General features: G+C 56.6%; 5 protein-coding genes across 5 annotated transcripts; 2 read left to right on the forward strand and 3 right to left on the reverse strand.

Moving 5' to 3' along the window:
• Nucleotides 1-85: 85 nt before the first annotated feature.
• On the reverse strand, nucleotides 86-1,153 carry J3D65DRAFT_91710 (uncharacterized protein). Its single transcript, XM_066804247.1, has one exon. It carries the CDS (start codon nucleotides 1,041-1,043, stop codon nucleotides 414-416), a length of 630 nt encoding a protein of 209 aa, XP_066651745.1. The 5' UTR covers nucleotides 1,044-1,153; the 3' UTR covers nucleotides 86-413.
• On the forward strand, nucleotides 836-1,979 carry J3D65DRAFT_679914 (uncharacterized protein). The gene is made up of 2 exons (XM_066803699.1): nucleotides 836-1,903; nucleotides 1,967-1,979. The coding sequence occupies exon 1, from the start codon at nucleotides 1,264-1,266 to the stop codon at nucleotides 1,669-1,671; it is 408 nt and encodes a 135-aa protein (XP_066651746.1). The 5' UTR covers nucleotides 836-1,263; the 3' UTR covers nucleotides 1,672-1,903; nucleotides 1,967-1,979.
• A 2,751-nt stretch (nucleotides 1,980-4,730) lies between these two features.
• On the forward strand, nucleotides 4,731-5,725 carry J3D65DRAFT_661340 (uncharacterized protein; the record flags this gene model as incomplete). The annotated part of the gene is made up of 2 exons (XM_066802597.1): nucleotides 4,731-4,923; nucleotides 4,992-5,725. 2 exons carry the CDS (start codon nucleotides 4,731-4,733, stop codon nucleotides 5,723-5,725), a joined length of 927 nt encoding a protein of 308 aa, XP_066651747.1.
• A 2,540-nt stretch (nucleotides 5,726-8,265) lies between these two features.
• Nucleotides 8,266-9,862, reverse strand: J3D65DRAFT_91819 (heme peroxidase). The gene is made up of 2 exons (XM_066804250.1): nucleotides 9,178-9,862; nucleotides 8,266-9,122 (listed from the first exon to the last, which is right to left on the reverse strand). The coding sequence occupies exons 1-2, from the start codon at nucleotides 9,594-9,596 to the stop codon at nucleotides 8,411-8,413; spliced, it is 1,131 nt and encodes a 376-aa protein (XP_066651748.1). The 5' UTR covers nucleotides 9,597-9,862; the 3' UTR covers nucleotides 8,266-8,410.
• An 845-nt stretch (nucleotides 9,863-10,707) lies between these two features.
• On the reverse strand, nucleotides 10,708-11,415 carry J3D65DRAFT_635730 (uncharacterized protein). Its single transcript, XM_066801337.1, has one exon. It carries the CDS (start codon nucleotides 11,267-11,269, stop codon nucleotides 10,778-10,780), a length of 492 nt encoding a protein of 163 aa, XP_066651749.1. The 5' UTR covers nucleotides 11,270-11,415; the 3' UTR covers nucleotides 10,708-10,777.
• Nucleotides 11,416-12,520: the final 1,105 nt, after the last annotated feature.

A 12,520-nucleotide genomic window follows, 5' to 3' on the forward strand; every position in this document is an offset into this window, starting at 1 on the left:
GCCTGGACTTGGCGCACCCTTTCCCCCTGCCTTTCGTTTTCGGGTTTCGGCCTCGTGTTGTTTTGCGTTGATGTCCGCCGCCCATTTCCTCCGTTCCAGCTTGTTTCTCTTGGGCTTTCCTTCTCGTGTCCTTGTCAAATCTCGTCCTTTGGCCTCAGAAAGAGCTTGGAAAAGATTGACAGTCAAGATTTCCATCATGGTGTCTGTCTGGCCGACCGCTGGGCTTTGCATCGGTCCCTCTCGAGTATGGATTTGCGAATGTCGCTGCTGCTGATGTTTGGGGCGCTGTTTGTGGGGGTCGTGAGGAGTTGCTCAGAGTCTTGCAGTGCTTTTGCGACCCTTTTGAGTACGCCGAGGTGCTGTTGCCGGAGCCTGGCCAGAACGCCCACATTTGAACGCCGCAGAGACGAGTCTCACGCCGTAGGCATGGTCGAATGCCAGCAAAAAGCTTCCGAATGATGCTGCCGCCGGTCCATCCAGAGGTAGGCTCGTTGCGCTTGAAATTTGTGGGTGTCCGCCATGTCTGCGGAACAGATTGCAAAAGGCCCCGAGCTGCCTTCGCGGGATCTTTCATGGCGCTGATGGCCTATGCGCTTGTCGCTTTCGTTTCTCGTGAGGGCTGGATGCTTCGACTCGGAGAAAAGTGGCGGTCTGCTGGTCGCAGATTCGAGATGCTTGCGAAGAGTTGCGCTCCACCCGGTGGTGTCGAGGAGTGCAACCTCCCAGCACTGCAGCTGCACGAGCTGTCTTTCAGCGCCAAAGATGTGTTCAGGAGCTATCCGTTTGTGTGGCATCCCGGATGCCACGTGCTGGTGCCAAAAGGGCCAAAGCTGCGAGAAGATCAGCGAACATGACGAATGTAAGCCCCGGGCTCTGGAAAACCGCGTTCGAATGGGAATGCAAGTCTTGCGAGCCATTCCGAGTCTGCAACGGGAAGTCAATCTTCTGTGCGGGCTTTCGCGAATCTTTTTGTTGCAGAATCTCCTTGTACTCACCCGAGATGCCATCAGACTGCTCCCACTTTTAACACTTTCCCGTGCCATCAGGCAGTTGGTTACACAGGCATGGTGCGAACGTCGGCGTAGCCACCCCAATGGCAAGTCCTCCCGCGCCGCTTGTCATAGGTATGCCGAGCATTCAGTACAGCCCTCTGATTTCTTCGTCGAAAGGTAAACACAACACCATCTCCCAGCGTCATCTCCGCACCCAACAACCATTTCCTCACCTCTCTCGTCCCCCCACACCATCTCGCAACACGCCACAATGGGCAGGAAACGCAAGAGCAGCAAAGGGCCCAATCCCCTCAAGCAGATGGCTCGCCAGCCACGCCCGCCTCGAGAGCCAACGCCAGACTTACCAAAGCAAACCTTCGTCGTGGACGAGCGCGCCATGAACGTGGTGGAGATCATGTTTCATCGCGTCGACGGCCGCCTTCCCGGCGAGGTCAAGTGGACTGATATCCTACACCTGATGCGCACCATGGGCTACGTGTCGACGAAGAGAGAAGGGTCGCAATGGCGATTCGAGTCGACCACCGAGGAGAACCTCCCACCCGTGACCTTCCACGACATGCATGGCCAGCCTGTACCTCTCCGGCGCTTGTGGGAGAACGGCCGGTACTTACGAAGTCACTTCGGGTGGGACGTCGACTCCTTCGTGCTGGCCACCTAAGAGGGGCGCTCCGGCGCCTCCTCACTTTTCCAGCACGGAGGAGGCCAGAGGTCGGCTCGCTGTTCTCGGTCTGACTGTTATGGTCGGGCGCAGGAATGGCCTTCTCTTGGAGATTCGGAACTGCTTGGACATCACTTGGGGATATCACGTTGGCGACTTGAGGGTTCGCGCGCCGACTGCACGCTCTCCCCGTCTGGCTACGCAACGGGACCTAGCGGGAACATCATAGCAAGTAAGTCTCAACCCAGTCTCGGTAGATCTCCATCATCCATCGATACTGACATCTTGAGATCAGACGAAAGTCGAGCACGCGAGCCTGAAACTGTACCCTGTCACCATTTTGGACCACAATTCCCGCCGCGCTACCTGCTGTCGACCTCTGAATCACGACCTCACATCCACCAAGCGCTCGGGCGGCTGTCTCGAATAACATTGCCTTTTTGCCGCCATTCCGTTCGACTACACCGAGACCCTGTATATCCCCGAACACACATGAGCACCCCCAGCCTGTACATCCCCCACGATACGTCTTCGGCTTTGTCCCCGCGCTTCAAAAAGTACTTGCTGCTACAATACCTAATTTCATAATGCAACGGCCACATGAGTATTTGGCAACCCGGGCAACCGCGGCGACCCAGACAGCCAGCCTATTGGGACCATCGGACCTCGAATTCATCGCTCGCGCCCTTCTTCTGCTATTCTGCAATCGCTTGGCTCCGGTCAGGCTGTCTCGACCACAAAAAGTACGAACAAAACGGCATTGTCTGGCAACATCGCGGCCCTGTTTTCTTCCTCGGTGCTTTCGGTTCTGAACGACATCGCATTGTCCAGCAACAACAAGTTCGTCTTCGCCTTCTTTTTGCGATGCTACGTTGAAGATGGGCATCAACTCTGTGGGATACCTGGTTCGGTCGCTGCTGTTTCCGCCGGCCTTACTGCAGCACTGGGTAGGTCTCTCCCACAGCCATCCCTCGACGGCTCTCTGGCATCCATGACCAGGTGTACGCATCGGTTCCCGGCTTTCCGCGCGCGGTCCACTTTGCTTTCCAGAGCCTCCCCTACGAGCGCCGCACCACAACGAAAACAAACATGTCCGAGCATGCAGAGCACAAGGCAGAAACTTCAAAACAACAAAAAAAAGCACAAAAGTTCGAAACAGGATCACAAAAAGAAAACGGGAGGAAGGGAGTCGAAAATACAAGGTCAAAGACAAACAGAACGAGCAGGTAGAGTGTCTTGTAGGAAGACGAAGAATATGGAGTATGGAACCGACGGTATGGGCATGAGGTGCATGCACACTGCCACCAAAATTCTTGTCAAAACCGTGCTTTTTGAACGTTGTTGCCAAGTGTACAAGTTTCCTTCGTCGTACTCGAGCTGTGCTTACCGCTGACGACGGGGGAGCTGCCTCTTTCACTCGTTGTCAAGACGCTTTTCACGAACCGTGAGTTTACAGCCCACGCGCCCGAAATGGCGAAGAAAGGGCTGGCAAGTGAACTCGGTGGTCAGGCTCGGCGGTTCTTTCATGAAACACTTGCGAACCATTTAGACAGCAGCAAGGGATCAGACGAAGAGGCATGAGATGAATGATCGGTCGTTCATCCTACTTGTAAGTGGCTTTTGGTTCATCACACACGTCAATTGCAGATGCAGTGAGTGAACATGGAGAATTGCATTTCATTGATTTCTATTCTTGAAAAACTCCCTTGAACAAATGTCCGGTCCGTCGAACGTCTTGATCATCCCCAGCACATGATGTGCGCTCGGCATACAATGCCACTCGGCAGAACCACTTTGAAAACTCTCGGCCTCTCAGGACCAAACTCGGCATTCAGCCACTCGGCAGGAAAAGGTGAGCCACTCTGAAAACTCTCGGTCTCTCAATCGTCAGGACCAAACTCGGCAATCGAAGCCACTCGGGAGCAGGAGGCTCAACCACTCCGGACAAAGCAAGAGGCGATGTCGTCGACTCGATCACTCGGGCTGGTGATCGTCGGCGTCGGCGTCGGCGTCTGGGTTGGCGTTGTCGTTGGCGTTGCCGTTGGCCAAGACGTGCATGAACACCTCGAGACGGCCCAGACGGACGGCGAGAACGTCGTTTGCGGCCTGCAGGCGGCGGCGGTCGAGCTCGCGCTCGCGCTGCTCCTCGCCGAGGGCTGCCCAGAGGTCTTGGATTTGCCTGTCGCGGTCATCGGGCGATCTGGGCCGGAGAACAGGCGACCTGTGTCGGAGAACGGGCGACATGGACCGGCCTCTCTCGCTGCGTAGGGGGGATTGACTTCGTCCACGCAGCACTCCACGGTGGTGGTCATCATTGGGGTTCTTCTGAATCCCACCACCGTAATACTCGCCCCAGTTCCCGCGAGGGATCTGGGGGCACTCGCGACCCACATGCTCACCGGTGTGGCAGTGGTAGCACTCCCGGGTACATCTGCGCCAGCCGACGTGTTTTCTTTGGCCACAGCGGTAGCAGGCACCCTGGCTTGGCCTAAGAGACTACATGTTAGCAAGCTTCATGTGGTAGGGGTAGGGGTAGAGGCAGAGAGGTAGAGAGGTAGAATGGTAAGTGGTAGAGTGGGAGATGGTGAACTGACTGATATGGCCTTCTGTCGCGTTCGACATAGTGACCCTTGTCGCGGCCATTATCCTTGTTAGGCCTTCGCGGTGGCTGGCCGCCGCCACCGTGGGCACGCGCGATGCGCTGTTCGGGAGGGAGAAGTCTTTGGACGACTCGAGCTGCCATTTTGGCGAGCTGGAGTTTGGGGTGTGGAGGCGGGGAGGTGTGCAGAGGATGGATGAGAGGAGATGAAGTGGAGAGGAGGAAGAGGAAGAGGAAGAGGGAGAGAAGAACATCACCAGCCGAGGGCAGCACCAGAAGGAGCGGAAAAACCGGGAGCCGAGCGAAAGCAGCAGGCGCGTCCATCTGGGTGGTGTGGGTGGCAGAGGAAGGAAGGCAGAAGGCAGAAGGCAGCCTGCGGTGGTCGTCGTGCTTTGGCGGTCGAATGCTCCACGTACTGTACCCATCCTCAATCCTCCATCTCCACTCGCCCACCCCCAAAATGCCTTCAACAAGTCCCTCCGGCTCCGGCCTCCCCCGAGTCAATCCTCTCGTCCTCCCTCCCTCCAGATTCCAATGGGGTGCTGGCCCCTCGACCCAGCCAGAAAATGCCGAGTCGGCACAACAACAGCAGCGGCCTGCGAGCAAGCGGCCAAGGCTTGAAGTCGTCGAGCGTGACGAGCCGAGTGACGAGCGTATGTCTCTCCATCTGGCTCTTTCAAGCCTTTCAAGGTTTCTCTCACTGACTGACTGTATGGGACAGGCGATCTCATCCGCAAAGACCTCGCCGAAGCTGAAGAACGCGCCGAGGCATACCGGCTCCTTGCTCAGAAGTACAAGAGAGAGCGAGACGACGCTCGGAGAGCTCTGAAGCTTCGAGACGAGATTGAGCGGCTTTCGCCCTCTGAGCAGGTCCACGCAGGACCAAGTGGTGTTGGTGCCTCGCGCCCAAGCCGAGCCTTGCAATTGCAAGAAGACGTTCGGTCGACCTCGGGTTTGCCGATGCTGGGAGCCTCACAGCCAATTCCAGCCCCGGTACTGCAGGAAACAAGTACTGCAAGCCCAGCGTTGGCAGATGTGAGTCGAGACGACGACCGCGAGAACGACCCTTTCGGGTCGAAGCGTGCCGATACGCACAAGAAGCCCACCGGCATGACCGAATACGGGACCAAGCTTCCGGTCTGCTTGCTCCATCCTCGTCAAGGCAAACTGGGCGCTCAGGAGTTTCAGCGTCAATACCCAGAGCAATGGAGAGAGGTGTTGAAGGAAATCAGAAATTGGCATCGCGCTGGTAACCTCCCACGCTGCAAGAGTTGGATCAACACCAAGAGCAAACAATGTATGCACACCTACATCAAGCTCAGGACGAAACTCAACTCTGAGCTCTGGAACGACGACGAGCCGCACAAGCGGGAGTGTCAGCAATGCGCTGCGAAAGAACAGTATTGCGTCGTTCTGGGGCCGAATGCCGACGAGCTCATCGTTTTGCCGTCGTGATCTTGGAAAGGCATGGCCTTCTCTGAGGAGTACCATCATCACACCACTGTGGTGTTGCGAGATCTGCATCTGCAGGAGTGTGGTCTGAACGAACTACAAGTCTGAGTCTTTTCTCAGAAGCCCCCCCATCATACGCCGATGATGGAGGAAGCTCTGCCCCGGCAGGTGAGTGCTCTGAATGAGCCACGAGTCTGAGACTTTTCTCAGAAGTCCCTCGTCATACCTTGATGATGGAGGAAGAAGCTCTGCATCTGCAGGAGTGACAGATTTTGTCGAGCATGTCCATTGGGGAAGTGGAAAGCTGTTTTGCGGAAACAGAAATCGAGCACTGTATTGACATGGGCGCATTTTGATTCTCCTTGCGAATAGATTTCCGCTGGAATTGATTGCTTGTTTCTGCGTCCATGTGATGAGCTTGCCCGTGACATGTCGGGTGCGTCGACTTGCTTTCTCTCCGACAAGTTTCAGCGTGTTGCTGTCTTTTCCAGCCCATCGTGACGCCTCTTTTGTTCCTTGCGCCCCCGGCCATTTGCAGGTGACAACAAAGTCCACCCATTCACCTTCGTTGGCTTGTGCGATTGAGAAATAGACGTCTGCTTTGGCTCTACGAGGCGACCTAGTCGAAGCGAATTCTGCGCTAGCCCCTGAATGCTCCTCACGCCGCCCGGCCCCATTGTTCGATACTGGTGATGCTGACGACGGAGAGGGAGGGAGTCCGAGAAGGAACATGGTCGTGGCGAATGATACTCAAATGAATGCACGAGGCAAAGCCATCGTCCGGTATGTATTTTATACGATATGCAACGCTCGCGGCGAAGCAGCTCGTTGCACCTCTTTACAATTAGTTGCTGCAACGCAGCCCTGTCAAGTGCTGCTCAAGCCTGGCGGCTGGCTCAGCGACCATCACTACCTCACGCTGGAAGGCAGAATTGCAGCTGCAAGCCGCAGTCAAACGAAAGGGAGCGCGTCGTCGCGAGCGCGAGGCAATAAGGCAACAAGGCACCTTTCCCAATCGGGTAATTTTGCGCAACTTCGAACGTCGCGAGCTGGCGGCCAGCCTGGCGGTGGAACAGCAGAGCAGCGAGGCGAAATGGATGAGCCACATGCTCTTTTTCTCCATCTCTCTCAATCAGGTCGGCTGTCACAAGCCCATCGTGACCGACCGACCGACTGCCTCCTCGCCTCCGCATTTCGGCGGCATGTGCTGCTGGCCACTCACTCACTCACTCACTCACTCACTCACTCGCCAGCATTGAAGCCCAGGTATAAAACCACCTTCCCTATCCTGCTCGCTTCTATTTCGTCAACACACCCGTGGGCGCGCAGCTCCTCTGCTGACAGAAGTTGAAGGAACGGACGACTGCGGACAAAGGTCTCTCACATCTGTGAACTGTTTGTTTTCTTGCGCTGTGTCTTCGTGGCTTCGTGGCCTGGCATAGACAGGCGGCGGCAGGGGAATGGAGATTCGGTGGAAGAGAGGGAAAGGAAAGGATGGAGGAGACGGCGTCGCGAAGTGATGATGATGGTGTTTTGCACGGCGGTCTCACGCAGTGAAGCACGAAGTCAGACAGGCGTTGGACTCGTCGAAGAAGCCGTAGCGCCATTCTTCCAACACGCAGCAGTCCACGCAGACCCGGTCCTCCCAAGAGTACGCGATGTTCGAAGCATAGTGCAAGTGGGCGTAAAACAGGCACCTCCACTGCTGTCGAGGGAATTGAGGAACCGAGACCTTACACTTCAATCGCGCCTCTTATACTCCCGCCCCCCTGCCCAGGTGCGCGCACGAGCCAAACCTCCTCCCTCGCTCACAGACCCAACACATGACAATATCCGTCGCCGGCATCGGCATCGGAAACAGCATCAGCGCATGCTCATCATCCGCCATGAGTCCTGCCATGAGCCCTCGCCACGAGACCTGACCAGCCACGAGCCATCGGAGCCACCTGTAACCAGCAGACCAACAGAGCCAACGGTATAAAAAACCCCCAGCTCTTCCCTCTCCATCGACCCCATCACACCAACGCGCCGCCGGCGGCGACGAGACAAGGGGCCGCGGGACCTCCGTCAATCACTGCGGTTGGTGGCTGGTCTCGCGCGCCTCAATTCACTCTCGTCGACTGTGGCTGGTGGACTGGATGGATGTGCTTACGTTGTCGTCGGTCGTCTGGGTCCAGGATTTCGGCATTGGCTTTGGAGTGTAGATGATCAGCTTTGGTAGATAATGATGACACTCAGGGCGATGGTGGCGATGTTGGGGAAGAGAGGGGGCGCAAGCAACGTGAACGACATGTCAGACACTGCCAGGTCAACACGCAAGCACAGCCTTCGCAATCTGGGGACGAGTTGAACGGGACGAGGGAGGTGTTCGAACAGCAACAAGTCTTTTCGATTCTCATGTCGTCTACTGGCCGATCTTGTACATAGCCGCCAGTCTCGCGGTGTAATTTTCTTTTTCGAGCCAACTCGCGCAACAACAAAAAGAAACCCAATGAGTAGCGGAAAGAGAAAACAGTTGCATGAATCGGAAAAACGACCAAAACCACCGAGACGAGAACAGTGCCAAAAGGAGCGCCGAAAGCTCTGGGAATAAGAAGAGAACGAAGAAGGGGACCGGGCGCGACCGAAACCGCAAATCGGGAGGGTCGAGGGAGGAAAAACCAGTGCAATCGGACGTCTCTACGGCCTCTAGTCAAAGCCGCTCTTGAAGGTCATGCGTGCGTCCTCGCCGCTCGTGAACGGCACGCCCAGCTCAAAAAGCCGCATGACGCAGTTGCTGAAGTCCTTAAACCACAACTCCTGGTCCTTGGCGTACTTCTCGACCCAGGACTTCATCTTCTTGTCCTGGATGAGGGCCATGTCGGTGGGCAGCATCATGAGGCTCTTGGTCTTGACGTCCTCGAACTGCTTGGGCCCGTTCCACTTGCGCCACTGCCACTTCTCGTCGAGCAGCAGCCGGTAGTAGTCGTTGGTCAGGGTCGTCGGCGAAAACGTCCACGGCCCGTCGAAGCCAGAGCGGTCGGCGTGGCAGCGGCCCAGCGCATGGGCGCCGCTCAGCGCCACGATTTCCTGGTCGTTCCAACCCATGCGGCCAAAGATGGCGCGCAAGTGGTTCTGTTCTTTGGCGCCGTCTGGGAGACGTCCGTCGGGGGTGCAGGCTGACACGTCGCGGTCAGAGCGGCCTGGTCGCCACGGGACCTTGGGGCCCTGCATTTCTTGAACTGCTGCTACGCCTGCCAGCGTCCAGAGGTCCGAGTATGTGATCCAGGGAAACTGTTGCTTGATGGGCTCAAGAAAGTCGCGAGCGGCCTTGAGACCAGCGTTTGCGCCGTGATCAGCCTCGGGGGCGAAGCGCATGGTGGCACCATTTGAGCCGCCAGTGCCAGTTTCCTTGTCGTAGCTGCGAATTGTTAGTTAGAATTGTCACTCGTTCAAGGAATGGTTGGGCCACTCACGTTCCGCTGGCGTGCCATGCTAGACGAAGCACGACCGGACCGTAGCTTCCATCGTCGTAATCGTCATGCTCTTCCAATGCCTTGGCGACGGCGTCATACACCTTTTGGTAGTCCTCGTACTTTGGAGTAAAGTTGGCGAACGACGCTGAGTCGGTAGACTTTGCGCCGAATGCGGGGTTTGTGGAGTAAGCATAGTATCCGGCCCCACCAAGCACGGCGAGGAGACCTCCAATGAGGACGTTGTTGTTACTCTTTTTGGGAGAGCCGCCCTCTGATGAGTAGCCCCGTCGAGATTGTTGGCGGAAAGCTTGGCGAGGGACGGCGATGCGTGCAGAGCGCGTGGCGGGTGTCTTGATGGAGGACGAGGCGGAACGCAGCGCGGCGTTGCGAGCAAACAGCGATCTCGCGGCGGAAGCCATGGTGTGATGTGGACGTGAGGGTGCTTGTTCGGGAACCAAGAGTGTTGGGAAGACAGAGAAGGGAGGCAGAATAAGACAATGGGTATTTGAACAGGTCGAGAGGGGTAGCAGTGCGGAGAGGGTTGCAGCTAAGAGGCCAGATTAACTTATAATCCCGGGCGAGAGCGTGGGAGAGGGTTGATATGGACGGGGGGCGACCGGCTGGTACACACAGACGTCTGTCTGGGCACCAATGGCGAGTGAGTGATTCCCAGCATGACGCGGGCTTTGCTTCCAGCCCTGGGCCGCTGACTGAGCTCCATTGCAGACGGCCCCGTTGGCCGTTTTCCACAATGTTCGATTATGCTGCCACGAGCTCAACGGCGCCAGACAAGAGTCGTGCAGCGTCTCAGAAGGCTGAAAGGTACCGTTGCGCGTCGCACATGGCGCGTTCCACAGACTCTCCCTTTGTTTATCCCTGTGGTCCCTGAGGTCGATATTTGCCGGACGTGCCGCCACCTCTCACCACCGCCCGCTTTCCCGAGTTGCGGGCATGGGCAGCGGTCCTCGGCTGAGATATCCGGTCGTCAGGGTGGACTGTGTTGTGTTGCTTTATAAGTTGCGAATCCGACTCGGCTGGACCGGGGCTGCTGACAAGGAAGGGTACATGGGTCAGCGTCGAGTCTTCAGCAATCATCGTCATGTCTGCTTTTCCTTCCAGCCAGTGCAAGCACAGACTCACGACGTGAGGCTCCATCTTCAGCTTCTTCAGGCGTCATCAGCGCCGGCGATCGATCGAGAGAATGCATCAAGGTGGACCAGGTCGGCGTGGTTTCGGCGTGTCCAGGGTATCGTCGTCGGATGATCGACAATACCCGCCAGTCGCTTACGTCACGACATTCCCTCCGCTGCCATTGGTCCTCCCGCGTCTTCCACCACTTTCGATACCACCCCCTCTCCATGTCATCCCGCTCTCATCGAGTCAACTTGGGTTTCAACTCGCGCGTCGCTCGCGCAGCTACGCGTTCAGTGCCGAGCCTCATACACAAACAATTCACCGCGTGGGAACAGAGCTAACTTCCGCTTTCACCATTCTCAGTCTCTACTCAGTTCGTGGTCATCTGCCGGACCAATCCACCACACCACCTACCGCCCTGCAAGCAAACCGAGCACGCAATCCCTTCGTGAAGCCAACGAGGCAGTCAGACAGGTGCGCCACCAGACGAGAGGAGAGGCAGGACCCAGCTCCCAGATCGACCGCCAAATCGAGTCGACGGCCATGACCTTTGCATCTCCCCATGGGCATCCTCTCTTCCCTCCTGCGGCCGCGCACGTAGAGCCGCGCGTCGGTCCTCGCGAGCGTGGGCATTGGGAGCGTTCGACGTGGGCGAAGGGTGAAGCTCAAAGGGAGTCGACGAGCGTCCTGACAACACAGTGAGAAAATACGCCACCAAGCTCCTCTTGTGGGGCTGGCTCACCGTGAGTCTCCACGTGCGGGCGCGAGCGCTGTAGCTTGGCGTCGTTGCTGAGAGAGGAGCTGGCTGGCCATGTAGTCTTGTTCTCTGGAGGTCTTGGAGCTGGCGGAATCGAAGACATTGGAAAACTCGACGACTGGTGCAGGGCAAGCAGAATAGAGCTCCAAGCCCGAGTAACCATGAACGCTTCCTTTCAGCCACCAGTTTGCTGCCAACCATGGTGTCAATCGTTGGAAATCCCTGCGTCCTACAAGGTTGCAGTCGAAAGACGCTGAAAACGAACAGGGGCGCAATCTGCCCCGATTGGTATTTCGCAAGTGCAGACAGGGAGCGTTATATCCCCAATCAGCAGTAACAGAGCTCCAGCATGACGCAAAAGGTTGCAAAATCGCCGCATCCAGAAGCAACATCGAAAAAGTCTCACCATCTGAAGGCGAATTTTGAGTGGGGTGGGTTGGCATGCAAAGGCCGTGGCACAGAAGTCTCTCTTAGCATCCCCATTCGTCAATGACTTGAGAGAGTCCCTCTCTTAGCATCCCCGTTCGTCGACGACTTGAGAGAGTGCCTGGTGTATTTGAACGAGGCCCACACCCGTGGCACAGAAGTCCCCCTTTTAGCTTCTCCATTCGTCGATGATTTGAGAGAGTGCCCAGTTTATTTTGGACGAGGCCCACACCCATGGCACAGAAGTCTCCCTCTTAGCATCTCCATTCGTCGATGATTTGAGAGAGTGCCCATTTTATTTATTTGGATGAAGCCCACACCCGTGGCACAGAAGTGCCCCTCTTAGCACCCCCACCGGCGACGACTTGACAGAGTGCCTGGTTTATTTGGACAAGGCACTGAAGTCCCTCTCTTAGCATTCCCGTTCATCGACGACTTGAGAGAGCACTTGGTTTATTTGGACGAGGCCCACACGCGTTTGTTGACGACTTGAGCGAACGCCTGGTTCATTTCAACGAGGCACAGAAGTCCCTCTATTAGCATTTCCGTTCGTTGACGACCTGAGAGAGTGCCAGGTGTATTTGAACGAGGCCCACACCCATGGCACTGAAGTCCCCCTCTCTCAGAGCATCCCATTCATCAACGACTTAAGAGAGTACCTGGTGTATTTGAACAAGGCCCACACCCATGGCACTAAAGTCCCCCTCTCTCAGAGCATCCCATTCGTCGACGACTTGAGAGAGTGCCGGGTGTATTTAAATGAGGCCCACACCCGTGGTACCAAAGTCCCCCTCTCTCTCAGAGCATCCCTGTTCGTCGACGACTTGAGAGAGTGCCTGGTGTATTTGAACGAGGCCCACACCCATGGCACTGAAGTCCCCCTCTCTCAGAGCATCCCATTCGTCGACGACTTGAGAGAGTGCCTGGTGTATTTGAACAAGGCCCACACCCATGGCACTAAAGTCCCCCTCTCTCAGAGCATCCCATTCGTCGACGACTTGAGAGAGTGCCTGGTATATTTGAATG

The sequence above is a fragment of the Phyllosticta citribraziliensis genome (assembly GCF_038025025.1).
Source record: "Phyllosticta citribraziliensis strain CPC 17464 chromosome Unknown J3D65scaffold_11, whole genome shotgun sequence".
Lineage (NCBI taxonomy): Eukaryota > Fungi > Ascomycota > Dothideomycetes > Botryosphaeriales > Phyllostictaceae > Phyllosticta > Phyllosticta citribraziliensis.

Excerpts from the sequence above, each read along its gene's own strand:
- J3D65DRAFT_635730 (XM_066801337.1), bottom strand. The coding sequence starts at position 11,269 with ATGGTTGGCAGCAAACTGGTGGCTGAAAGGAAGCGTTCATGGTTACTC.
- J3D65DRAFT_91710 (XM_066804247.1), bottom strand. The coding sequence starts at position 1,043 with ATGGCACGGGAAAGTGTTAAAAGTGGGAGCAGTCTGATGGCATCTCGG.
- J3D65DRAFT_91819 (XM_066804250.1), bottom strand. The coding sequence starts at position 9,596 with ATGGCTTCCGCCGCGAGATCGCTGTTTGCTCGCAACGCCGCGCTGCGT. Across the intron at positions 9,123-9,177 it reads GCATGGCACGCCAGCGGAAC|CTACGACAAGGAAACTGGCA; the intron begins GTGAGTGGCCCA and ends AACAATTCGCAG.
- J3D65DRAFT_679914 (XM_066803699.1), top strand. The coding sequence starts at position 1,264 with ATGGGCAGGAAACGCAAGAGCAGCAAAGGGCCCAATCCCCTCAAGCAG.